This window comes from Siphateles boraxobius, unplaced genomic scaffold (assembly GCF_051911475.1).
Source record: "Siphateles boraxobius isolate OS27281-9 unplaced genomic scaffold, OSU_SipBor_1 77, whole genome shotgun sequence".
Taxonomy (NCBI): Eukaryota; Metazoa; Chordata; class Actinopteri; order Cypriniformes; family Leuciscidae; genus Siphateles; species Siphateles boraxobius.
Window position 1 is genome coordinate 9,977,627 of NW_027509205.1, and position 26,867 is coordinate 10,004,493.

General features: G+C 37.3%; 3 protein-coding genes across 9 annotated transcripts in view; 1 reads left to right on the forward strand and 2 right to left on the reverse strand.

Moving 5' to 3' along the window:
• The window catches only part of ptpn22 (protein tyrosine phosphatase non-receptor type 22), a 21,177-nt gene extending 19,075 nt beyond the window's left edge, over nt 1-2,102 (forward strand). For 2 of the 5 annotated variants that reach the window (XM_077218783.1, XM_077218786.1), the window contains 4 exons: nt 30-157; nt 789-819; nt 951-1,061; nt 1,253-2,000. In XM_077218783.1, the coding sequence (XP_077074898.1) occupies nt 30-157; nt 789-819; nt 951-1,061; nt 1,253-1,314 (332 nt within the window). In that variant the 3' untranslated portion in view covers nt 1,315-2,000. Of the gene's footprint in view, nt 1-29; nt 158-788; nt 820-950; nt 1,062-1,252 lie in introns of all 5 variants that reach the window. The other 3 variants (XM_077218782.1, XM_077218784.1, XM_077218785.1) reach the window with 3 other exon arrangements.
• On the reverse strand, nt 1,881-16,249 carry rsbn1 (round spermatid basic protein 1). The gene is made up of 7 exons (XM_077218788.1): nt 15,208-16,249; nt 14,101-14,729; nt 13,046-13,183; nt 11,154-11,296; nt 10,895-11,062; nt 10,677-10,785; nt 1,881-5,170 (listed from the first exon to the last, which is right to left on the reverse strand). Exons 1-7 carry the CDS (start codon nt 15,812-15,814, stop codon nt 4,628-4,630), a joined length of 2,337 nt encoding a protein of 778 aa, XP_077074903.1. The 5' UTR covers nt 15,815-16,249; the 3' UTR covers nt 1,881-4,627.
• Nucleotides 16,250-16,970: 721 nt separating this feature from the next.
• The window catches only part of magi3a (membrane associated guanylate kinase, WW and PDZ domain containing 3a), a 148,891-nt gene continuing 138,994 nt past the window's right edge, over nt 16,971-26,867 (reverse strand). For 2 of the 3 annotated variants that reach the window (XM_077218767.1, XM_077218768.1), the window contains 4 exons: nt 23,888-23,993; nt 23,269-23,406; nt 22,337-22,475; nt 16,971-19,234 (listed from right to left, as the gene is read on the reverse strand). In XM_077218767.1, the coding sequence (XP_077074882.1) occupies nt 18,453-19,234; nt 22,337-22,475; nt 23,269-23,406; nt 23,888-23,993 (1,165 nt within the window). In that variant the 3' untranslated portion in view covers nt 16,971-18,452. Of the gene's footprint in view, nt 19,235-22,336; nt 22,476-23,264; nt 23,407-23,887; nt 23,994-26,867 lie in introns of all 3 variants that reach the window. The other variant, XM_077218769.1, reaches the window with a different exon arrangement.

Genomic DNA, 26,867 nt, shown 5'->3' on the forward strand with positions numbered 1-26,867 from the left:
ATGAGTAAGACTACACAACCTTAGTTTAGCTTTCCCTGTGGCCAATACAGTTGAGCACCAGACGGCACTCAGTCAGCCGGCAGCAACGGGACCAACAGACAACCGGACAAACAGAGGGGAGGAGAAAACTTCACTGGTCACCAAGGCCAGGACTAAGGTTATACTTCTAAAGTCTCTGTATTCGGTACATGTAAAGTGCATGGCATAATAAACATGTCAAATCCAGTTTATTGATGGCAAATAAACATTTATTTTGTACTCCCTGTTACCCATAGAACCCATACTGAAAAATGTATAGCCTACCTTGAATACACTTTAAAGGGGTCGTTCACACAGATTGTTTTTGTATTCCATTGCTCAACTTTTCCATATATTTTCTTTGTAAAAATGTACTAGACAGACATGTTGACCATTGTACTTTGCATCCGCAGCCATTCTAAAAATGCAGCGCTCAAGTTAAAGCCACCATGAAATCAAAATTGACAATTCAAATCCCCCTCGTGGCTACGCTACTGGTTTGAACCCTGCGCTTGTATCTCAAATCTTTTGCAGCTCCTCGCACATGACACAAGTCCACAAAGCTCAAGTTAAGAACATAAATAAAAAATAAAATAAAAAACTAGTCTGTAGAGCTTGCATTATTTTTTTCATTGTACTACCATGCCTCTTGTGGTTTTCAACGCAGAAACGGGTTCTGTGTGAATGGCCTCTTATGTGTGATTAGTGGCCTACTTCCTTTGGATACAAGCAGATTCTATAAATGTAAATACATATTTCTTTTCTTACAGAGTATTAAGTTTTTGAAAGGAAGACAGAGGCGTATGTATAATACCCACTTTTCCCCGTTGATACAACTAATTCTATTAAATTTAATTCTATTAAAATAAACATTTTTAATCAAATGACAAGCAGCATGTGTAGTTTGAACATCATGTAACTTTCATTTGCAGCAAAAACAGCTCCGCCTCCGATCCCGCCCCCAATCCCACCTTCAGCCCCGCCTCCAGCCACGCCTCGACCTGCTCCACCCCCCTATGGTGCTGCTGTTGGATTCTTATTTTGTAAGCTATCCCCCTCTTTCAAATACACTTACACTTTTAGAAAGACCAAAATGTTTTCAAACTGATGTTTTGATAGTTGACACCAGATGGAGCTACTCCATTTTAAATTTCCTCAGTTCATGTTGATACCTGGTACTATACGCCAATGCATGACATTGTGAACAGTTAATGACTCCTTTCTTACTCCACAGCTTTCGGATCTCGTTTTGGAAAGCCAAAGGGCCCTCGAAATAAGCCCGAAACATGGGTCTAGTTCATGTCGAAGGTGTAAGGAAAGGAGATCAGCCTCGCAAGACAGTGCAACGGGATGTACTGAGCAAAGATTTCTTTCAGCCACAGAGAGACAAGCACTGTGGTTTTTGAGTGATAGTAGACCAACCACTGACCTCACACCACAGATGGACATATTCAGATTCTGTATAGAGGTGTAATGCAAGAGAATGGCCTGTTCGAACATTGAACCGCTGCAACGAACTTGCAAATAAATGTATATAAAATGATTACAATTGTGCAACTAAAGAAAAGATAATAAGAGATCAATGTACTGAAATGTAGACACTTCCATAATAGCATAGGTGACCTTTTTAATGTATTTTATAATACATACAGCTGCACAGTGATGGCCAATCAAGCCTTTCTTTAGACTACATAACTTTGGATTAAGCAACAGCACATTTGGTACTGTCCGAAAGAAACGAAAATGACAAAAGATGGTGAATAACTGCTATCAAGTTTTTGGTTTGTGACAGTGTTTAACTGTGTCTGCTCATTTGTGAATTTCCTGCTACAGAGTCCCCTTTAAGAAATGCTTCATCTTGGTACACTCATAAAATGGTTTATTTAAAAAAATACAGAAAAGGTCTATGCATTCCATTGCATTTTTACTGTTGAAAAGATCCACATGACAGTTCTATTAAATGTAACTTAGCATTTACAAAACATTACTTTGACTGTTCATAATTGACCATCTAATTAGTCTTAGAAATCAATGAAATTAAAAACCTTTATACAAATATTAAACAGAGCAAATAGTGAATCAAACACAGAGAGCATGCCTTGATCCCTAAGTGGATTTTTCCTATATTACAAACGACCATCAAAAACCTGATCAACACAAAAAAAATCTAGCTGCCAAAATTCAGAAGAAACATAGAACACTAAACATCATGTTTATTGTAATATACCATGAAACCATGAGGTGTAAAAGCATAATTGTGTGTTACTGAGGGGAGAACATGTCTGTATATATGGGAAGATTCATCTTTTGGTAAATAATGCCTCCCAATTTAAGTATTAAGTGAAATGTGAAAGGATCTTTTCTTTCATTAAACAAAACCATTAATTTCAAAACCATTATTACGGTTTAGGCTTTTCAACCTGCATAATCGTAATCCTAATTAAAAACAGTGTGAAATATAAGAAGCAGATATGATTAATATTGCACATGATTTAAAAATGTCAATGTCCTTTACCACCAATTTTTCTATATACTTTGTTTTTTGCATTGTCGTCCTTTGGTGGCCGATAAAACAGTCACCTTCAGTTGATTCTGGATTTGATTAAGCATTTTTTACAATAATAAATACCCAATCATTACTTATTGCCAGACTTAATGAAATTCCATCGCAATTAATGCTTTGTACAAACTTCAATTAGCTTAATAGCAGACAATTAAAGACTCAATAGAAGGCACTCATTTTTACAGGATGCATTTGATTAGGGAAAGCCATTAGATCGTTTTGAAATCATAATCAATGTAGACTGATTGGCTTGCTGGTGTGAAATTACATTCAAATCAGTCATTAGCAATACTTGGCATCAGTGGAGAAGTAAAACTGCTGCCCACAACCCTTTCAAAAACATTGAATGCCTGTTTTAAGACTTAATCACGTTCAAAAGAACCACATCAACATGTGCGAAAACATTACTGACACACAACTACACTTGGCAAGTGAAAGTTAAATTGCACTCCAACTAAATCAGATAGCATAGTCACCCTAGAATGCTTATCATAAATTACCACGGACAACTTCAGTTCAAACACTTAAGAATCAATATTATGTTATTTAATGTTATGCAACAGCACTGCTACTTATGAATAATTTCAAATGTTTTTTTGGAGGAGAAAATTGAGTTTGATTTGGGTAGCAGACTATGGGAAAAGCAACATACATTAACAGTTTTCTGGTACAAGAAAAGCGCAGGAATTTATTAATCCCATGTTCATTTATATTATTATAATAGAGATAATTCATTTGCACTCACTAATTTTCAAAAAAGAGATTCAACAAATGGTTAAAATGACCAAAGCAACAGGAATAATATTTTGGGACATTTTAAAAATGGTGACATCTCAAAGACAGACAAAAACACAAAAGTTCAGAGAATAATAAAGCATGATAAAAAATAAATTCTGTTCGGACTCTAAAACCACTATGATAGTAGGAGCAGGATCATGCGTAAAACCTCAATGGAAGCATGTTTAGATGATCCATTTGAATCAAGGGGCCGTTGCCTTACATAAAACTCATTCTAACATCTCAGAATTATAGGTTCAAGAGCTCAATAAATCAGTCAAATCCCAATAATCTGAAGAAATGGATCAGATTACTATAAAACTACAAAGTGAACACAGTAGAAGGAGACTTGACCAAATGAAAAGGCATCAGTATGTTGCCCCTGAGTGCAGGTTTGGTTATTACATTTCCAGCTAATTTTCTGCTAATGTCCGGAATTTATTTTCCTGTCAAAAAGAAAAGTATAAAAGAAAAAGCACAATGGCTTCTGTATACGCGACTACAGACAGAAAATGAACATTACAAATCAATTTATGATCATGATCTTAAAAGACTGACTATTCTGGACAAAAATAAATAATTAAAATGAACAAACAAATGAACAACCCCCTTGTGAAGGCCGAATCCTATTTCCTGCATACATGAGAGGTAATGCACAGGCTCCTCTTTGATAATTACTGCTATTACTCATTCAAAAAATAATTAATTTTCCTTCAAGCAAAGTGTTTTAATCCAAAACCAGAGGATGATCAATGAAAAAGCAAATATCTCTCACTTGAAATTGATACCTTCTCTCTAGTCTAGCTTAAATATGTCAGATACTGCAGTGTGACATTACATCCTGGGTAGAAGAAAAGAAAAAAAAGACTATTTTCATCTTTTAAGATATGCTTGCTGCTCTCCACTTGTGACAGGCACTTTTTTTTCCTTGTTTGTAAAAACCAATTAGCAGATGCACATGACGGCCTGGGAAACAACGTGAAAAGTCCTTCTAGAGAGATAATTCATCTCATTTATAATATATAAACAAATATAAAACAATACTGAGTAATCAGCAAAAATATATTTCAAATTAAATACTTTGGCTGAGAAAAACCTAAAAAGTACTCGAGGGGTCATTTTCTTAACCAAAATCTAAAAAAGAAAAAATATAGTCTTCATAGTTTTAGGCGAAGTCCAGATATTCCTTTTTTTTACACTGTGGAATGTCAGAAAAGTCTGTCAGGTGAATTAAAACTCCACCACTCCACAAAATGAAGGATTCGGAAGTCATTTGGGGAAATCCGTGGACCTGCTGCCATTGAGTGAGGAGTCTGATGCAGTCTCGACGGGAGCCTGTGGAAGCGTTTGCTCTGGTGTGGCCGAGGACAGAGGGCTGGTGTCTGAACAGGGAGCGGCAGGAACAGTGTGGGCGGATTTAGCCGGTTGCGGAGGCGCGGGCTGTGGCTCTCTGGGTGGCGTAGCGGGCCTCTGGAAAACCAGCTCGTCCGTTTTCGCCACCCCACCTTGTGCCGTGTCTGTTTGTAGCTGTGCGCAGGAGGTGACTTTGGTGTCCGGGTGAACAGGGGGAGGACATGATGTGGAACACAGGTCCTTGGTCTTAACGTCCTTTGACTCCTCCTCTTCCTCAGAGTGGTACTGCTTTAGACGGATGTGCCACGCCAGGCTGCACACGGCCGAGACGGTTTTAAACTGGTGGATCACGTTGCGGGGGATAAAGTAGATGTCGTCATCGCAGAGCTGCACACGAACGTAGCGGATGCCTTCCCGTCGTAACTGGTTGAGTTTGGCATCGTCCACCCACTGGACACACTGTAAAGAGAGGGGCATTATGAGAATGCTGACGTGTTTTAAACCTGCCTGTCCTTACATCCTCTCCACACCCGTAAGGAATCATGTAAAAATTACTGCTCATCCAACACCACGTGTCATCAATAGATCAGATTGTGCTCTGAAAAAAATATAGATTATGCATTATCAAAACTTAACCACTTTAGATGCCTTGAATTTAATTCAATTCAATTTCAACTCAAAATGTTGGTTATAAAAGATTTGTCCTTTTATAAACAAAATTAACTTTTTTTAACAGCAGTGCTGAATGATATTCAATTCAAATCATGCAGTATTACATAAATATAACTGATTATTTTAGGGAGTTCTTAGACTAGTTTAGTTTACAAATTAGACTTTTTGATTGACATCATCACCAAAATAGAATAACATATATTTAACTACTGTCATTCATCTTTAGAATTGAATATTTCACAATCTAACAAGCTTTCAGCACAAAATCCTTGAAAAATATATGATAGATGAAAATATAGTGGAGCCTACTGCTGTCATGATACTAAGTGCAATACAATACCTTGAAAAAGATTGTGGGGAGAAACTGCCACAACATTAGAGGCATAAATTGTATACAGTATCAAAGTTGATTTACTTTAACTAAAACTCAGGACATTCCTCAGGACTGATAGCTGATAGGACTCATAGTGGGACTTATTATTATTATTAGGGCTTGGTAAAAAAAAAAAAAAAAAATCAACAAAAAAAAACTAGATTTTAATTGATTCTCATTTTTATGAAGCGATATCGATTCTTACATCCTAATGATCAATCTTTTAGTCTATGCAGTTTTCAGTCGATGAACGAACTAGGGATGCACCAATATTACAATTTTGGCCGATCCCCATAATTCTTTACATTTGAAAGCCGATAAATCTAAATTCAAATTTTTATATACTTTGATAGCCTGAATAAATAAACAAAAGGCTCAACATTAAAAGCTCATGTCCCAAACACTTCAACACAAATCAAACATATACAGTAGCCTATAATATTATAGGATAAATTATAAAGTTAATCAATGAGTGCGTTCACACACCGCGAGCAGGAGCAGCGCGTGAGCGTCAAGCAGGAGCGTCGCGTGAGAAGCAGTGAAGCGGGGGTTTCAGCGCCGAGTCTATTTTTGCTGCGCTGCTCGCGCTCAATTAAAGTGAAAGCACACTTTTGATGGACACAATTAATGATTTCACACAAAAAGTGCCCAAAACGCACAGAATTTGCATGTCTAGTGTGTTTTAACAAGAACTGCAGTAGGCCTATGTCAGAAAAGAAAATGAAGACTCAAGAATTTTATAGAAAATGTACCCATTACACTTGTTTTTAATTATTCAGTTTGAACAAACTTCAAGTCTATCAAGTTTATAACCAACTTCTAAAAACAAATTTATCAAAAAAATTTGTAAAGAAATGCTTGCTTATATGCAGCCGGGGAGCCGCTATTGTGATGCTGTACAAACGCTTCCAGTGTGAATACTCGCGCGCGTCTGCAGCTGCAGTAACGATGTAGTTACCCCTAAAATCCACTGGATCCGTCTACGGCGCCGTTTCGTTAAAGATGGACGCCTAGTCTATTTTTGACGGACCCGCGTCCAAGCCGCACCGTGAATACAAAATAAAAGTCAAAAAACACTATCAATTTCAAAATAAACACCCTGTGGAGACTCCGCATCCCTACAGTTTGGACAACAATGCCTCTGATTGGATACCAAGTAGGAAATAACAACAGAAAAAACTAATAGAAAGAATTCACTTAATTAAATAACCCACTTACCCATTGTAGAAGCACAAAGAGGAAAATTGAAGAAGAAAAAAACAATAAGGTAGCACAATTAACTGTCTGCTCCTGAGCCAAAAGAAGACAAATGAACAACAAATAAACAACGCTCCGATTCTGAGGAAAAATACGTCACCAACCCTCCGCTGCTGAAACGTGCCTGAGACGCTTCCAGTGGACTTTGACGCCGAGCTAGGGACGCATCAAAAACGTGGCGCTGAGTGCCGCTGACGTTTCGCGCCGTAGACGGATCCAGTGGATTTTAGGGGTTACACTGACGCGCTGCCTGAGGCGCTGCGCTTCTGAGACGCGCTGCGTCCGCAGCTGGTGGACTTTAGAGCATTGACTATAATGGCTGCGATTAGCTGCGGCATCCGCAACGCTGACGTTCCGCGCCGTAGACGGATCCCGTGGATTTTAGGGGTTAAAGTTATAGCACACTTTTGATGGAAAAAATTTATAGGATTTCCCACAAAAAGTGCCCAAAACACATAGAATTTGCATGTCTAGTGTGTTTTAACAAGAACTGCAGTATGTCAGAAAAGGATATGAAGACTAACATAAAGAAAATAAAATGTTATAGAAAATTTACCCATTAAACTTGTTCTTAATTATTCAGTTTGGGCTTTGAACAAACTTCAAATGTGTTTATGACCAACTTCTAATAACAAATTTTACAAAAGTCTTAGTAAAGAAATGCTTGCTTATATGTAGCCTGGGAGCCGCTGTTGTGACGCTGTACAAACGCTTCCAGTGTGAATACTCGCGCGCGTCTGCAGCTGCAGTGACGATGTAGTTCCGCTGACGCGCTGCTCACGCGCTGCTCACGCGCTGCTCATGCTTGCGGTGTGAAACAGCCGTTAGTTAATGCACTGTGAACTAACAAAAGGCTATTGCTCTCTGTTACTTCATGTTATGCATTAACAAATTATACCTTATTGTAAAGTGTTACCAAAAAATCTATTGCCTAACAAAAAAATTATTTAAAATACCTAAATAATGCAAACAAGTCATTGGATAACATTGGGGTGCATTTAAAGAAACAAAATGCATGTGCTATAGATACATAAAATGAAATCGCCTCCACACGGACAATAAGGAAATTATTTTGATCAAACCATATTGTTGCTGAAAATAATACAAGTTATTAATAACGCATCAATGTTTAAAAATAAATAAATAAATATTACAGTAATAGTAAACATCTTTATTAGGCTTACTGTTTCAAATGACATCATTGCTGTTGCGCGTGCTGAAGCTGAAGAGAACGAACTTTAAACTGCATCGCTCTGCTAGAAGGTTAATCAACTCAACGGTTGCTGAAGAATGCAACTGAACCCAAAGAATTTACAACATTTTATTACAATAGTGTATACAATTATAATGATGTGACAGTCCCAATCACACCTTTTAATGTTTTGCATTGCTGTTTGATCGCGCGCGCTGAAGCTAAAGAGAACGAGCACTGGGAAACCGAAGAACTTTTCTAGCAGGTTTTAATCAACGAAACGCATCCTATGTGAGATTAATCAGATATTTATATTACATACACTTAATATTACGACTTATCACATATCTGCACAAAATGACGTGAATGCAAAAACAAACTTGGTCGCACGTGTAACCCCTGTTCTTGACGCGCTATTCCCACAACAACGCGCTGAAACACGGCAACTTAACCTAGAGAATTCACATCGTTTTATTACAATAGTATTCTCATTCTAAATGTACCATTCTTATGACTTATGTGTGTTAATATGTTCACTTAAACCCTAAAGCTTTTATTTTGGTAGAAAACTGCAGGAGACCTTTAAGTGTCTGTGACAACAGGCTTACAAACACTTGTCATTAAACATCTGTGTTAAAGCGTTATGTTATCACCCATCCACAAAAAAGTTGTAAATTCATCAAATATAGTGAAAATTATATAATAAATTTTATGCCAAAAACAAAGCATGCAAAGACATACTGCATTCCCAAATGCGCGTTTAACCCTCTTTGAATGCAGAGATTGAGTTCACCGCATTTACTATGAACTGCTCTGAGAAGCTGAAAAACCCAGCATTATAAGCTGCAAGCATGTAAATTATCACAGTGACACACTTTGCTCTAAAACGTGCAGCACAGCGGACTATATACTTTTTTATGATTATACTTTACACACTGCTATGCGGGTTAACTTGAAGTTGTAAAGAGAGAGCAAGAAAGTGCAGCTGGTACCAGTTAGGTTTGTTGCCATAGTCGTGTTGCCAGTGTTACCGGTGCTCTGCCGCAATATCGGTTACATCATTAGCCCACCACGGCACCCCCCCCCCCCACCGCTGTTTAGATTTTTTTTTTTTTAGAAAACACTCGCTAGCGAAAAAATCGCAAGCGATTTAAAGTGTAAATTGCAGGTTAAATTTTTCACGAAGATAATGCAATGTGCTTATTAAACATAAAGATAAGAACCGCCCACCATTGTTTTTTATGTTTTTATAGCAAAATGCCGGATATAATATGAAAAGTTGGTACGTTTTACAGTGGTTTTAAGCACGCCCCCTCCCTTCCACTAGGCTGGGCGTGACGCCATAACAGGGACTCCAAGCCTCGAGTTACCGTTAGTCTAACGGCAAGTAACAAAAAAGGTGAACTATTGTGTTTGTGCGGGATGTACAAATACTTCTAATACGGGAGAGAGGCCCCACAAGTTCCCCAAGGACAAACAGCTGTTTCGTGCCTGGGTGAAGTTTGTGGCTACGAAGCGAGCTGATTTTACTGGTGCCTCTGTGACAAAGTCGCGGGTCGAGCTGCTCCACTAAACTCCAAAACGCGTTCACCTCACGACAGCACATACTCTCCACTGCTGATTCCATTGGGTGGCATAGCCCACACAAACACCTGTCAAACACAGCGATAAGGACATCAATCTATTTTTTTCTTTCTGACAATGAGCATTGTTAATTAGTTGCGTTTTAGCACAGGCAATATCGCGTTCTGTCAACAGATGCCAGCAAATGCGGCATTGTGCCTGTGCAGTGTGTGCATCTCTACAGCTCTGATTAGGACCACTAACACCATGTAAGTAAATAATGTCTTCAGTCTTCATTTTGAAAAGACTTTAGCTTGTTTCCTAATGTTATCCGGGCTAGCACCAGGCTAACCTAGGTTAGCTCTAGCTACTCACCAGGAAACCTGGCCAACCCTCCACTAATTTTCCTCACACCAAGCATTAATAACTATTTGACGGCCATGATTTCTGACAATTTCCTCCCCTGGTCCATCAAGAATTTGATGGTTTGCCACCTCTTCAGTCTCCCAGTCGTTCTCCATAGTCAAACCGCAAACAGTAGGAATCTAGCAGAGTACGGGTTGCTACTCCCTGTTATGACGTCATCACCCAGTTACGGTAAAAAACATGGTACCTTTGAAGAAACCCCAATAAATGTTATTTTAACGCATTTTAAGACAGAAATTTTTAAATATATATATATATATATATATATATTGAGCATTTTAATTAACACATTAATTGATTGTGGTGGTTAACCTGCAATTTACACTTTAAAAGCGAAGTGGAAAAGAGTGAAAAACTCCAATGATGACTTGCATGTTCACTCATAAATTGTGCTTACACAACCCAACTTGCCATGTTAGCCATGACTAACAGAAACACCCATGCCTACAGTCAGTCCCGTTTAGCAGTTTAACAGCCCATACCTGTGACACAGGTGGCTCAAACAGGTCTAGCTGAAGCCTTTGAACGACGTCATTGAAGTCCTCCGCGTGAAAACAGATTGCATCTTTGGTTATCCGTGGCCGGTCACTCCTATGAGAGAGAAGAACATCAAAGTTCATTTTATCTATTGTTAATTACACAGTTTTCTGCATGTACAAGCACATGCATACGTTTCTGTGTGGCAGATGGTTGCACTCACCATTCCCCAAACTGCACTGCTTTCAGGACACCCACAGCTGCTGTACTCTGCCAGTCGAAGCTCTGGCCAACGTGATCTGCATGGGCTCGTGTCCGATCCTCGAACAGCACCTCACGTGGTTCACTGGCTCTCGGGAGGTAATGCAAGTTCTTGACCTCATTCATTGATCTACAACCAAAAAAAAAGCGTTTTGTAAGGCGCTACCATGAAAGTCTTTTTTGAGGTTGAATATCAACAGTTGCATCAAAACAGCGCATACCTTCGTCTCTTGAATGGAGACTTGGGCATATCAGCTGTGGGGACCATCTGCTCTCCAGGTCTCACCCACAAGATGGGACCATCGTCGCTCTGGGACCTGCAGTCAAGCTTCAGGCTGGACAGGCTTCCCCATGGCAAAGTCATCTGCACAGACAAACAAAACATTAGTCGTGAAGTTAGAACCATGCTTTAGTCTTGCCCTGACCACCGTCTCAATCTATGAATGGCAAGAAACAACTAAATAAACAGTTTTCTTTTCCGTTTGACATATGTACCACCTCAACATCCTGTTTCAATAGTAAATATCAAAGCAGACTTATCTCAGCCATGACTTGCAACTTACTATTACTTTGGGATGCATAATATATCAGTTACTGGCTGATATTAGAGTTTTTTTTAAATTGCATATCTAATTATACATCATGCTCATTTTCCTTGGTACATTTAGATTTATCTTTGCAATACCAAAGTCCTTTTAGGCTAAATATATATAAATAGTCTCTGGCAATACTCAAGGTAATTTTCAAAAACACTTATTCATTAACAAATGTTAAAATGTAATAGCAAATCTCAAAATATTTTTTTCATACTCTACAATATAATGTTATAATGTCTAAATTCCCTTGTAGCATTTGAAATGATTGATTATAGTTTAATATGGACCATTTATTAGTGATTAGCTAACACATTACTATCTGCTTAACAGTTCCTATAAGACGTTTCATTGCACAAAAACTACTTTTTGGGGTAAGTTATCCCCCCCAATAAATTAAACCTTTATTCATTCATTGATAAGAAATGTTTCAATGATTTCTGAAGGATCATGTGACACTGAAAACTGAGGTAATGGCTGCTGAAATTGAAGCTTCGCCATCACAGGAATAAATTATATTTATAAAAAACAGGTATTTTAAATTGTAATATTATTTAGCAAAAAATCGTTATTTTAAATTGTAATATTATTTTGCAAAATGTACTTAATTTCTGATTAAACAAATACAGTTTTTTGAGCACAAGTCTTCTTAAAAAAGAAAAAGTTAAACTTTCAGACACCACATTTTTGAACAGTAGTGTATGGATCTCCAATTTTAATGTTTAGAGGTCTTTAAAAGTACAGGAACGCAACCAAAAATTTCACATAATTGTGGAAGAAGACAACATTGTTTAGCAGGATCCAAAACCGTAAAAAACAGTAAAAACAAATAGTAAATTGAAACGCACCATTTGCACTACAAAACCAGGGTGTCTACAGATATAAATAAGTTAAATTTAAGACTTTTTAAGACCTTTTTAATGCCACTTTGAATTAAATTTAAGACCAAACCTGTGATGGAAATAAACATTAAATTACAAACGTATATGTAATATTTAATGTTTAACCTAAGTAAATGTAATATTAACTACTTGTTTATTGAACTAAAAACAAATGTAACATTTGGAATCGTGAGAATATTCAGCAAAATAGCTCCCATCATGTTATGTTACTTAACTAGGCTATATCAAATGTTATAAATAAAAAACATGTTTTTATGTTATGCTCATTTGTTTTGATTTCTCACTATAAAATCTCTCACAGAGACAGGCAGCGCGAGTCTCAACAGCGCTACCAGAAATACATTATCAATCGCTGTTTATGTAATAAAATCAGAATAATTCTCGCGATTCGATGCTTCACTGGTTATTTGACTGGAGAAATTTTGGCGGTAATGTGACCAGAAATATTTAAGACCCATCGAATCGGAATTTAAGACATTTTAATACTTTTTAAGGCCTTTTATGAGGAAAACTTTACCTAAGACGTTTTAAGACTTTTTAAGGACCCGCGGCCACCCTGAAAACACCATCAGCACAAGGACTTCAAACTCACTCATCTGTGAGAGATTATGTTCTAACCTTAAGAAACGGAGATTCCTCAAGCATGTCCAAGAACTCCGGGAAGAAATCGCCCACCTCCTCATCTACTGCACCGACCAGACTGATCTGCCTCATGGGACCAGCTCTATATGTCCCAGAGCAGTATGTTCGACTCACCTGCAACACAAAAGCACTTCAGAGCCAGGAAACAACAGCCACACACACTTTTTATCTTAGTGCTGGAATGGGTAAAACAACAACAAACTAAAATGAATCTTAATGCAAAGTTCAGTATGTGTGTTTTTTCAAAACTTCATAATAAAATGAAATTAAATAGTTTAAAGGACTGTTCACATCAAGCATGATAACTATAACAATAACTATATTTATGTTAGCGTGCAGTGCACACCAATGCATGATAACGTTCTGTTTATTATAAGGGTGCGCTGCAGTTATACCGTTAGCTACTTTAAATGCTCAAGCTTTTTAAAGTCAGGTGGATTTTTATCAGATGTCAATGTTTTTATCGTTCATCAGCTGGAAAAATTGATTCCAATGATATGGTTCCTCTGTGTCGTTATCGTTATAACTGTGGTGTGAACTTCCCTGATCTAATAAAGTCAGAAAGATTATTAAACCATTATAGTTTTCATCCTTGGTGAGAACAAGCCATGAGGAAAAATGTAAAGTAATATGGTGTTTAAGACTACCAGAAAATGAACACAACTACAATAGGTAAATCTCATGCTTCTTGAAAGAATGAATTTGATAATGTCAGTTTATTTACTAGTCTCTGAGACACCAGAGAAACAGCATAACATTTTAAATTTGGTCTGCTTTACTTACTCAAGACTGTACTTTGAACTGACACCTATCCACGTGACTTGTGTAAATAAAAATTACAGCAGCTTTAACAGTCCTCTAGAAGTAAGAATAGCAAATTAAATCTATCAAATTTATTTAACCAGTCACCCATGCAAGGCATCAATGCATTCCTGCTAAAAAAACAGCACGACATGCCAAAGCCAAGTCAAGTCACCTTTATATATAACGCTTTTTACAATACAGATTGTTTCAAACCGTCGTCACCTTACCTGGGAGTGGAAGCTAGCAATCGTGGTGGTCTCAATGTCCTTTTTACCAAGGATTTCCATCTTGACAGGCGTATTTGGGAAATTGAAGGCAAAGTAGTCCAAGAAATCAGGCAGGTAGGCGGCCGCTCCATGCACCACAGCGAGTGCATAGCGTGCAGCTCCTTTAGGGTGTTCAGCAAAGGCGAGTTCCAGGAACTCCTGAGTAAATCTTTCAGTGTCTTCAGGCTGCAGTAAGGACAGTTCATCTGCATAAGCATGTAGTACAGACGCCCCTCCATTGGGCTGCTTTTCCTCATGGAGCAGTCTGCTGAAGCAGGAGTTGGTCTGAAGCCACGAGCTGCGGATGAAGTGGTCTTGGTGTGAGAGGAACAGCTTCTTCCCACCTTTGGGGGTGTGGTACTCACTTAAGCCTGGACATGGCTGTTCATCTTTGATGTACGCATGTAAGACAGGGTCTTCAGAAAGAGGTGGAGCATCTCCTGTCAATCCTGCACACACCGTCTGCACCTCTTTGTTGTGCAGGCGTGACTTCTTGCCACGCTCATCTTCACGATGCCGCTTCTTCTTTTTCTTTTTCTTTAGCAGGTATTCCTCCAGGGTCTGGGTTTTGCCATTCTCACTGTGGGGCTCTGAACAGAAATGACAGAACATCATATAAATATCAATTGTACATAGCTTCTAGGACTTTACCTTGCCAATTAAAGAATAAATGTATTGTTTCCAAAAACTATGGTTTTATTATGGTATGGTGCTTATAAAACAGTATATGCTATACAGCTATAACAGTACCATGTTATTTATGCATGCAAAAATGAGTTTAGTGTAGTAACAGCGAGTTTAGTAAACAAGACAGATGCAATGAGAACGCCCCTGATACTAAGCAGAGAAAATGATAATAAGTTATACGTTTCATTAATATGTACTTTCACAGTAGTGAAAACTTTCTTCCTCGATAATATTTAGCAACACTGCTCTAGTGAATGGGGGTGTGCGCGCGCATGGGTTAGCAGCTGAGGCTAACGGCACTTTCTCCGCTCACTTCTCAAGTTGGAAGCCAGCCAGAAATGTAAAATCGTTTGGCTTACGCGCAAACGCTATTAAAGTTACCTGTCTTCTTTTTGCATTCCTCCACTTTAACGTTCGCCTCGGCGTTTTCCTTCTTGGGCTTAAGTTTCACGTCCTTCTCGGGCTTAAGTTTCACGTCCTTCTCAATGTGTTTGGGCTTGTTGTTGAGGGGCTTGGCCTTCGCTACTTTGAGCGGCGTGAAAGTGAACAGCGGTGGAGGCGGCAGGACCGTCTTCTGCGGGACGTGGGCTGCTGGTGTCACTTTGCGCGGCGGCCAGCCCGGAGGTAATTCTTTCTTGGTGCTGTGGAGCTGATGATGGAGGGGATGGCGGTGTTGCACAGGTGCCTGCTCTTTGCTGAAGTTGCGCGCTTGGCAGTTCTGTTGTTGGTGCGGTGGATGCGCTCGTTGTTGGACATGTTGGTGATTCTGTTGGTGGTGATGTAGCTTTATTTTCTTCGCTTCCTTCTCCGATCTCTCGCGCTTGTCATCGGACGGCGAACATTCTCGTTTTTTCTTCTTTTTCTTCTCTTTGGTGGCTTTGTCAAAGCTGTCCCTGCTCTTCTCCTCTACTTTGACGCGTAGCAGATCGACCTGTGCAGCCATTTTGCACGTAAATTTAAAAGGCTTTAAAAGGGACTTTTTGCGCATGTCTAATGGGAGTTGTAGTTCTTTTGTCAGTAGCCAATCGGAGCTAATGCGTTTGTAGTCTTCCCGCCCAGGTCGCGCATGCGTACAACATGTAGCTTTGTGGGTAGTGATGTTTCTGTACTGCGACGGTTGAAGGATGCGTGCGCTCCTGCACGCGCCTCGTCCAGTGGCTGACGTAATGCTGTAACTTAGCAGCTGTAGGGGTTGGTTGGGCGGGCGGTTCCGTTTCGTTGAGAGATATATATTTCCAAGCGCTCTGTCTACGTTGAGCTCAAAACCAACAAAAGAACAACACACGACATCCTGGTTATAGTTGCGCGGTGTCGGATTTCTTCAGTGGGCGTCTACGTGGGACGCTTTCTTGCCTGTCATTTGCGCTATTTTTGGTTGAGCTATGTTTAACAAGAGTGCGTCACATCTGCCTGTCTGAGTGTCATCAAAATGTCAATGAACGAATTGTTCTTGCGAGTCGGATCTTTTCACGGAATCCGTTGAATCTCAGTAAAGAAACTGTTCGGAACCAGTCTATAAACGATTCGATAACGAATCTGTTCATGATGCTTTTTAGTCAACAACTCACTGACTCGTTAAAACGATAAACGATGGCAAGAGGGTTATGCATAAATGCCATGGAGAATTTGACTGGTGCAGTGAAGAAATCTTAAATAAAATTTCAAAAAATAATGGAAATGTTTGGATTTATTTTAGGACTCGTTTTATCAACACAGAATTGGTTTTAATAAATACAGCTTTAAAATCTAAAAAGCTTTAAAGTTAATTTTAGCATTTAAATGTAAAAGCAAAAATAGGTTCTAAATTAAAAAAAAATGTGTATGTTTAATCATGGCTGCAACAGACTGAATGCTAGGGCAATAAACAAAGAACCAAAAAAAACTTGAAATTTAACAGCATCATTAGTATGCTGGGATGGGACCACGTGATAATAAGACAAGTGAATCAATGAATCGATCTTGAATTGGTTCTTTGATATGAACTGTTCATAAGAACCTGTTCATTGATGTTGAATTGGACTTTTCATCACTTTTGCTTTTGTGTAAAAACACCCCCTTAAATCCAATGAAATCAAATGCGCAATTTCACTCCACTTTCATATTTCATAATGTAGGAAAGCAGACACACAATGGATCACAAGAAATGTTTTCAGTAAATCTTTATTCATCAGTGCATGAACAGAAGGTCATGACCAGATTAATTTCTTTAACCACTCTCTCTATTTATATGCTCATACTCTCAATTACTTAAAAAAATAATGGAGCGATTTATAGATTTTTTTTCCTTGTTTTCCCCTCACGAAGGCGAGTTTTATACAGGTGCTGTACATTGTATTTTTATAAACATTTACAACTACCACAATGTAGAGACCACAAGGCTTTTTTGTGTAAGGTAAAGCAATGCAAGGCCACAGTATCATACATACAACCTCATGACATGAGATGCACAAGAGAAACAAGCTACAAAAGGGTTGAGATTAATGATCAAGAAGCAATCATAAACCATATTTAGAAAGTATTCACATTTTTCATCATGACATAACATAGCACTCAGTCACTGTAGCATATGTAATGTTTGACTGTTGTTTGCTCTGCCCATATAGAACAATCGATTTTTATGGTATTTCAAAAATACTGTTACGAAAAAACATATTGGACAGCATTAATGTTATATCTTGAGTCTGAATCTTTGTGCCAATTGTTTGAGGCTTTAAGAACTCGATGAATAACATCCACCATGTTTGATACATAATTCTGCGCTACGTTTCCCTTGGATGTAAGACAGCATTTTGACATTTAAAAGGACGATCTGAAAGATACAATGCGCAATATCCCAATATTGGGATAACAATGCAGTACAAATCATTTGATCGAGTGAAATGTGCAAAAAGTATAAGAAAAAATATATGTTAGATTGGATAGTATGCAAAAATATATCTGAATTTCCCAGTTCTGCTTCACCTTCTAATGATACGAGCAAACATTTGCTTCCAAATGTACACACCTTTCAAATGCTCAACCGAGATAAACTGTAAAAGCTATAGCACTGTGAAAATATATGTTTGTTAGGAGGCCGAAAGTAGTGTCGGCAAGCTGGAACACTAATAAGTGACCTGGCTCAGAATGGATACAAATACCTATACCTCTATACATGTATATGTGTACTGTATATCATCATATTCATTTCAATAAATTACATATGCATCTTCACACAGGCAGTAAACAATACCACAAGTTTCTGGTCTTTTAAAGATGGATATGTCAAAAATCCACAGCAAAGCTGATTAATGCAAAGCCTACGCAAAGTCACTTAGATCTTGAGGACAGTTGCATCATTGGAAGTCGTTGTAAGGACATGCGGCAAATCAAAGATGGAGAATTAATACATAACAATAGACACTTTTTTTTTTAAACCTTCACAGAAAAGCATCCTTCATGTTATCATCACAGGAGCAAGGAGACATGGACGAGTCTAGCTGCAGTCTGATTGGCACACAAAAATTGACGCTCTGATTATTGGTGGACACTAGCGAATGCTGCACTTTATCAGTGTAGATAGTGATAGTCATACAAAAAAAAAGAAAAAAATACACAGTGATTCACATCGATAACTGCTCCCAAACGCATTAGACTCCATGCACCGGAGGCTGAATCCTTGCGGAGCTGGGGACCTTCCAGGGGCCTGGGGTTATAGGGGATTTCTTGGTGGTAGGGTTCCCATCGTGGGGAGTCTCTAGAGGGGCACCCCTGTCTTCCTCTTCCCCTCTAGGCCTGTCTTGTCCACCATGGTCCTTTCGGTTGAGGGTTCCGCTCTCGAGCTCTTTCTGAGCCTGTACGGGAGCCCGCTGAGGTTCTGCTGTCTTATCCCTCTGGTGTTTGTCACTGCCACCTCTTGAGACACCAGGTCTGGTCTCTCCTGTTTCCCTGTCCTGCTTGTGCATAGTGCCTTCGTCTTTGTGTCTCCTTCCAGAGGTAGGCTTCAATCCATCAGTGGCCTTTAGAGGCACTTCCTGTCTGATCCCAACGCTCTCCTTCTTGGTCTTCCTGGGGCTAGTGGATCGAGGTTCCCGTTCACTAGGTTCATTCCTGTTGTCCATGTATAGAGTCTTTTTCGGGCTGCGCGAGCGCTCTTTTCCATCCAGTCTTCGGGGAATTGTAAAATTGTCATTGTTGTCATGAGGCATGCTTGAGTCACTCTTTCTAGTTTGCTGTTTGGCGTCTCTGTAATGTTGGTAAAGTTGCCCGTGAGAAGTGGCCATCGGGTCGAGGAGGAGGAGCTCCTCGGGTGGAGAGGGATTGACCTCGGAAGAGTGAGAGATGAAGGATGGAGATGCTGGTGTGGATGGCTCACTGGATGCAGAATATCTTGGAGAGTTTGCAGATGGACCTGTCATCATATCCTTAATGTCTGAAACAAATACAAAACATGAAAATGACAATCCATTTTAAAGGTGCGCTTAGTCTGTAGTGTAACAGAAAAAAAACTCCCCCTTTCCTCCTCTTTATTACACTACAGTTCCAGAGAATGTGGTCAGTAAGATATTTTTTGAAAGAAATGACTACTTTTATTTAGCAAGGATGCTGGATGCATTTCGTTGATCAAAAGTGTCAGTAAGGCATTAATAATGCTACAAAATATGTATCTTTTAAATAAATACTGATCTTTTAAACTTCTAATTATCTAAGAATATGTAAAATCTTTCAACATTGATAGTTTTGTTATAAGAAATGTTTTAATACCAAATCAGAAAATTAGACTCATTTCGGAAGGATCATGTGACAATGAAGACTAGAGTAATGGTGCTAAAAATTCAGCTTTGCCATCACAGGAATAAATTGATTTTTAAAATGTATTAAAATAGAAAACAATTTATATTGTAATAATATTTCACACTGTTTTTACTGTATTTTTGATTAAATAAATGCAGTGTTATAAAAGCATAAAAAATATTTTTGAATACAAACTTTTAAACGCATGTATTTATTTTTTATCTTATTCTTTTGTCTGCAATTCCTGCGAAACCTTTTTAAAAATCAACCTCATATTCCGTTTCTTATATTTTGTACAAAAAAGAAAAAAGAGTGTAAAAAAAATCTGTATTTTCTATTTGTTGCATTGTGTAGAAACCTAGTGGTGTGGGTGCAGCATTATGCAAAAACCAGTTTGCAGATTCTGATTCCCTTGCAGAAATTCCCTATTCTCAGTCAGCCATGATTAATATAGTCCCCAAAAGGAGGTGTCTAATAACAGGGATAATATAATATTTAGCTGGTCATGTGATCTCAATATGGCGGTCCTCAAATATAAAGCAACTTATTAGGCTACTGATACAGCATGACTGGAGCGAATGTACAAGATTTTAAATGTCTCTTCATTTCTTTTTGTAAAACTTTTTTAACGAGGAAAAAATGACAGAGTGCACGTTTAAACTTTGCGAATTGGATTTTGTAAATCTGCAGAATACAACTGATAGACTGGACGTAATTAACCTGTCTTCTGAAATGCATTCCAGCAGAGACATTCTCAATTAAAGTGTCAACATTTCCAGTCTTCAGTGGCTTTTGGCCTCCAGATACAGTGACGCATTTCAAGCAGTAGAAACCAGCTATGAGAACGAGTCAGACCCAGAATGGAAGACGTATCAATTTTCTCTCAAGATAAAATGTCACGCCGCCAGACGTGAAGCAACAAGAGGCAAAAATTAAACCAAGCTGGTGGCTCCTGACATGGGTTTCAATGTCTTTGCCATTTAACTGTCTGGTAAAAAATATATATTCGGTCATACATTTAGTCTCTAAAATATACTTAGGATGCATCATTCCAGAGCAGTACTCCTAGCTAAGGGCTTGCATACACTAGGGTTTTTTTTTTAAAGACTTCAGTTTTGCTTAAATTATAATATGTCAAGTGACGCATTACAAATAGAAGAGCTGTCCCAGATTAAAATAACTAATCATGATCAGCGTTGTTATCGTTCACTAAAACCATTAAAGCTGAAATAATATAATACAAATATTAGATGAAAAACTTTAACTTGGAAAGACTAACTTATAGAATAGAATATTATAGAATATTATAGAATAAAATAGATTCAAGCTAATATATATTTAATAAACTGATAAATATTAATATATAATTTCATAAATAATACTATAAAATGACTAAAAACAAACTAAAATTAAAATGTGAAAATCAAAATATAAAAATAAAAACATTAATAAATTCTATACTATAAACTAAACTAAACTAAAATAACACTGATCATGATTTTTGTCTTGATTTTTTCAGTTCCAAATAATATAGTTACTTAATATATAAAAAGTAGCATTGTAAATGCTTTGTAAAATTGTAAAATTGTAAAATTGGCATTGTTGTCATGAGGCATGCTTGAGTCACTCTTTCTAGTTTGCTGTTTGGCATTCTTATTTAAATTTGAATATAAAATTCATGTTAAAAACGTGAAAACAAATGTAAGAATAGATAATGACAAAAATAGCCAATTATCACTGTTTATTTAGCAATAAATTATCTTGAAAAAAAACTAATATCTCAGTAGAATTGTGATCACTGACATTTCCTTTTTTCATTTAGTGACTTTCAAAAGCATAATGTTCATATCAAGGCAAAGGAAAGGAAAAGAAAGGTAGAACTGCACATTCACAGAATAGGCATAGAGGAGGAATGCAAAGTTTACCAAAGTTATAAGGGACAGACCAAGAAAAGCAGAGAAGCCTTTAGTGAAGCTCTGGTTTCATGTTGTAGCACAGTGTGGAGGAGGAAGAGTTCAGACCTAAACAAGGAACAGAGAGAGAGAGAGAGAGAGAGAGAGAGAGAGGGAGAGGGGTGCATAGGACAGTGCCCAGACAGAGAGAAAGAAATGAGCAAAAATAGAGACAGGAAGCAAGAGTGACAGCATTTGAGAGATGCAATGCGTGAAGATAGGAAGATCTGACATAACATGCATATGACCCCCAAATCACTCAATGGGCCTCATTCATTAATAATGGAGTACAAATTGAGTACTTCATTCTGTTGTTGATCAATATGCATGCAATGTTTAGACAATATAAAAGTAAGTGTGATGATGATGATTGTAATATTTCAATAAATCCACCTTTGTTATATTCTACATGAGTCCATTTTCGTGAAAATGTTTTGAACAAGAGTACTGATGTAGAATGAAGTAGCTTTAGAAAACACCGTGTTGAAAAAGGTAACGTCACAATACATTTTCAATGGCTTTTGAAGCAGCAGCAGAAAACAAACCCATCTTCAGAAATGATTTGGTTCTCAGAGGGGAAGGCAGGCTTCAGAGAACTGATTTTTCTCGGTTCATGAAGCGGATGGAATTCACATTAGCGCTTCTGCACTTCTGAACAAACTTAAAGAGGCGTTTTGGTACGGAGAACATCTCTCAGCTATGTCGGTGTTTTGCATCTTTACTTTGGCAGTAAGACCTGTATTGTTTGAGTGATTATCTGTGAAAGGTCAGGTATTAAATAGACTCACTATGATCAGGCACCAGGCCCAGTCCGGGCCTCAAAAGCAGCAGCACTTTATTGCCCCCGGCCTGGATGAGCTCGATGGCCCGTGTGTGTGTAATGCCCTGCGTGGGTTCACCGTTGATCTCCACAATCTGATCTCCTACCTGTGAGGACACACACACACACACACACACACACACACACACACACACACACACACAACACACACACACACACACACACACACACACACACACACACACACACACACACACACACACACACACACACACACACACACACACACACACACACACACACACACACACACACACACACACACAATATTCTGTCATTTCAACAACAACCACTGCTTTTCTTAGATGTAACTATATATAATATAATATAATATAATATAATACAATACAATATAATATAATACAATTTAATATATAAGAAAACATTAACAATAATATTTATATTTTATTTTTATTTTATTGTAATTGTACTATGTTGAAATAATAATAATAATAATAATAATAATAATAAAAGTTTGATATATTTTTATATTTTGTTTTTTATAAAATATACACTACTGTTTAAAAATGTCAGTAAGATTTTTTTAAAAGAAATTTAAACTTTCAAAGGATCATGTGACACTGAAGACTGGAGTAATGATGGTGAATAAATTAAAAGAATAAGTTGAAAACAATTATTTTAAATTATTTCACAGTATTACAGTTCTTACTGTGGTGTAAAATAAATAAATATGATTTATTTATATGCATAAATAAATGCAACCTAAATGAGCATAAGATTCACACAAATTTGAATGACCCCAAACTTTTGAAAAATAGTGTATTATTCTATTTGATTTAAATATGTAAATCATTGTGCATTCACTGTAGGATCTGTCATGTATTAATGTAAGAATCTGAGATGGTTATTAGAACTCACATGTATCCTGCTATCTTTCAGTGCGGGACCGTCCTCAGCTAGTCTGAGGATGAAGAGGCCCATGTTATATTCCTTCCCTCCTCGCAGACTAAAGCCAAAACCTCTCTGTCCTCTCTCTAACTCCACGGGATAACAGCCCTGAAAAGCAACGTTTTGGCATATTAAAATAAGCAATCTAAATTTAACTTCAAGACTGTTCATATTACATATAACTGCAGTGTAAAGTCACTAAACTATGCACATATAATATCACACATTTCTAGCTTTCATCAAAAACAAATGTGAAAAAGCAAACTACTCTTCCACACCTATCAGTGCTAATGAGAAATGACACTTCATTTGCATATCTCAGCTCAGTCTTTATCATTATATATGACTTATTTTGCAAACATTTCCCTTATTTCATTGCTCATAAAGTTACTGTAGCCTATAGTGAGAAAGCTTGAGGTGACAAATGCATCCGTCTAAAAGTTTTAAATGTAATTGAATCTTCATAAAACATGGGCTGCATAAAAATGAAGTACTTACATCGGTTGCATAATAATTTTTAAACTCTATTACTGCAAGCCTAACAGGAAATATTACTCAGAGCACTGCAGCCGTCTCATTTCCATCTCACCTGCTTTGGTCCTGAGGTGACGACAGTACCCATCTCACCCCGAGGCAGGGATTTGTACTCCGCTCGGGCCATGGTGTCTTTCCTCTCCTCCATCTCGATGCCATTCCTACATGACACACAATTAAAGACTGCTTTAGGCCATTACATGAACTGGTGAGCAAAATAAAAGCATCTCCGTTAATCCAACACCATTTTATTCACAGCTAATAGAGTTTTTTGTTCATGAGAATGTGCAGCAAAATTGTAATTCCTACAAAGAGGCTGAGGGTCTCTGTTCCAGACGTCAATGGTCTGCGGAGCTCATTACATTCTTTTGTTGGTCTTAAGTGTGTGTAAAAGCTTTAACAGTGGCTGCCCATCTTATCTGAGCCTTGACTGTGGAGCGAGTTCGCAAAAAGACTACTACATTTTTTGCTGAAAAGAATGACCTGGACCATGTGCTTGGGCTTGAAATGTAAAGAGAGGTAGTGAGCGTTCTTGACAGAAGAGAAATGGAAAGAGGTCATTGAAAATGGAAGGATGTAAATGGGGTGGGTAGGATGTCATGATACATAACAAATATCATGTTTGATTTATAATGAACACGCTTTTGTACAGGTATAAAAAGACAAGGTATTTTTGCTTGTAGAATATTTAGGTGTTTTTGTCCACCTGTGGACATTTTGGAATAAAGTCTTTTAAAACAGTGTTTCTCAACTGGTGGGTCACAGAGTGTGTAGTTAAAGAAACACCAACAACAACAAAACTTAGTTCTAAAAAGTTTTTCTGATGCAAGACTTTTATTTTGAAATGTGTGCGTGAAAGCTGTTGACACTTCTGTCAGACGCAGTTTCATTAAAGAGTGCCTGAGAAAAACGCATTGATTCAGTATCTGCTGTCAGATGAGATGATGTCAGGCTATATGTCAGTGTCAATATTCTACACGCTATTTTCGTCACTTTCGTACACAAAAATCTCTCACCTCATGAAAATTAACTTTTCTGTCCTGTCATACTGTGCACATCACATGCACAAACACGGAGGACGCGTGTTGTGCATCACTTCACTATAGACCAAATTAAATTATGTGCATGCAAATTTCGCAGCTAAGTTAGTGAGTAAATTAGCGAGTCATGAAATTACCAAAAAGTACCAATAAATTACATAACTGGAATTTTGTGTTATCTGGGAATAATTTTTACACAGCATGTTCATTCTATTCATTATGATCCATGTCCATATGTTTTATTAACAGTTCACGTTAGTATTGTGTGTTTATCATGGTAACTTTTGTTTCGATAACCTTAACCCAAAATACCACTTTATTTTCATTTTGTGTGATTTTCTATATTTTTATGACTGTGGTGGCCTGTACCAACTTACTAACTTTATTGTATTAACAAAAAATAGTTATTCATCAGTGTTAGTGATATTCTTAAAATGTATGTGTATGTCAAGTGGGATGGTATGCGTCAACCAATTTTGAGAAATTAATTTTCTTGGTTCAAATTCCTATAAATGTGGGTCACGGTTTTATGACCATGGGGAAATGTGGGTCCCATTGCCAAACTAGTTGAGAACTACGGTTTTAAAACACTTAAAAATTGTCTACTAACAATGTCCAACAGTGGACATACACTACTACCATTCAAAAGTCTAGGGTTGGTATAAGATTTGTAATGTTTTTTAAATTCGCTTATGCTCACCAAGGCTGCATTTATTTGATCAAACATACAGTAAACACATTCTATTATGTTTTCTATTTTAATATGCTTGAAAATATAATTTATTCCTGTGATGGTAAAGCTGAAATTTTCAGCATCATTATTCAGTGTCACATGATCATTCAGAAATCAATCTAATATGCTGATTTGCTGCTCAAGAAACATTTATTATTATTATGAATGTTGAAAACAGTTGTGCTGCTTAATTTTTTGTGTGGAAACTGTAATAGACTTTATTTTCAGGATTCTTTGATAAATACTGTATAAAGTTCAGAAGAACAGCATTTATTTGAAATACAAAACTACATTATTGTAGACAAAGTAACATTGTAAATGTCTTCACTGTCATTTTTGATCAATGTAATGCATCCTTGTTGAATAAAAGTATTTATAAAAAAAAAAAATCATACTGACCTCAAACTTTTGAGTGGTAGTGTACTGTACATGCATCAAAGGAGAATATTGTCATTTTTCTGAAATGTTATGAACATTTCCTTCACAGTGTCATTTCCATTACATCTTCAATCTTTGAATTGTGTCTAATAGCGTTCTGTGGTGTAAAGGACAGCGATGGAAAGGACATTTAAAAAAAAAAGGAATAAAACTGCAGACACCTTTTTTTGTTGTTGCTAAGGCTAATTTCATTGCTAGCATATATGTACACTAAATACACACCGTTTAATCACATATAATCAATACAAAATTACAGTTGAATTGAAAATGATGCAGAATAAAAATATTTTGTTCAAAAGTCATTTTTACCTTTAACATACACATCTCATATCGCAGACATTTGTTGTCACCTTGATAAACAAGTACGCTTTTTTGGGGCAAAATCTTTGTTTTAGATGAAAATTATGTCACAACTGCAGGATGGATGCAATTTGTGTAAAACCTTTTTACTTAATAAATATTTAAAATCACATCCCCACTTCATATTACGTGTCTTTAACTACTAGGCACTAAAAATTGTATTAATAATTTCAAACAATGCATTTATTGTGTAAATATTTTTCTATTGTACTTATAATATACCTGCATGCACCTTAACCCACCCTTAAACCTACCTTTCCCTAACCTTACCCGTATCCCACCTCGATAACAGCAGTGTTTGGCAATACAACATGAACACAATAAGTACATTGTACCTAACAATTATTTTAACATAGTGAAAGTACCTAGTAGTTAAAGACAACGTATAAAGTGTGACCAAAATACGTTGTTTAGATGATCATAGATCTCATCATGTAATAATAGATAGCCAAAAAAAACCTGTA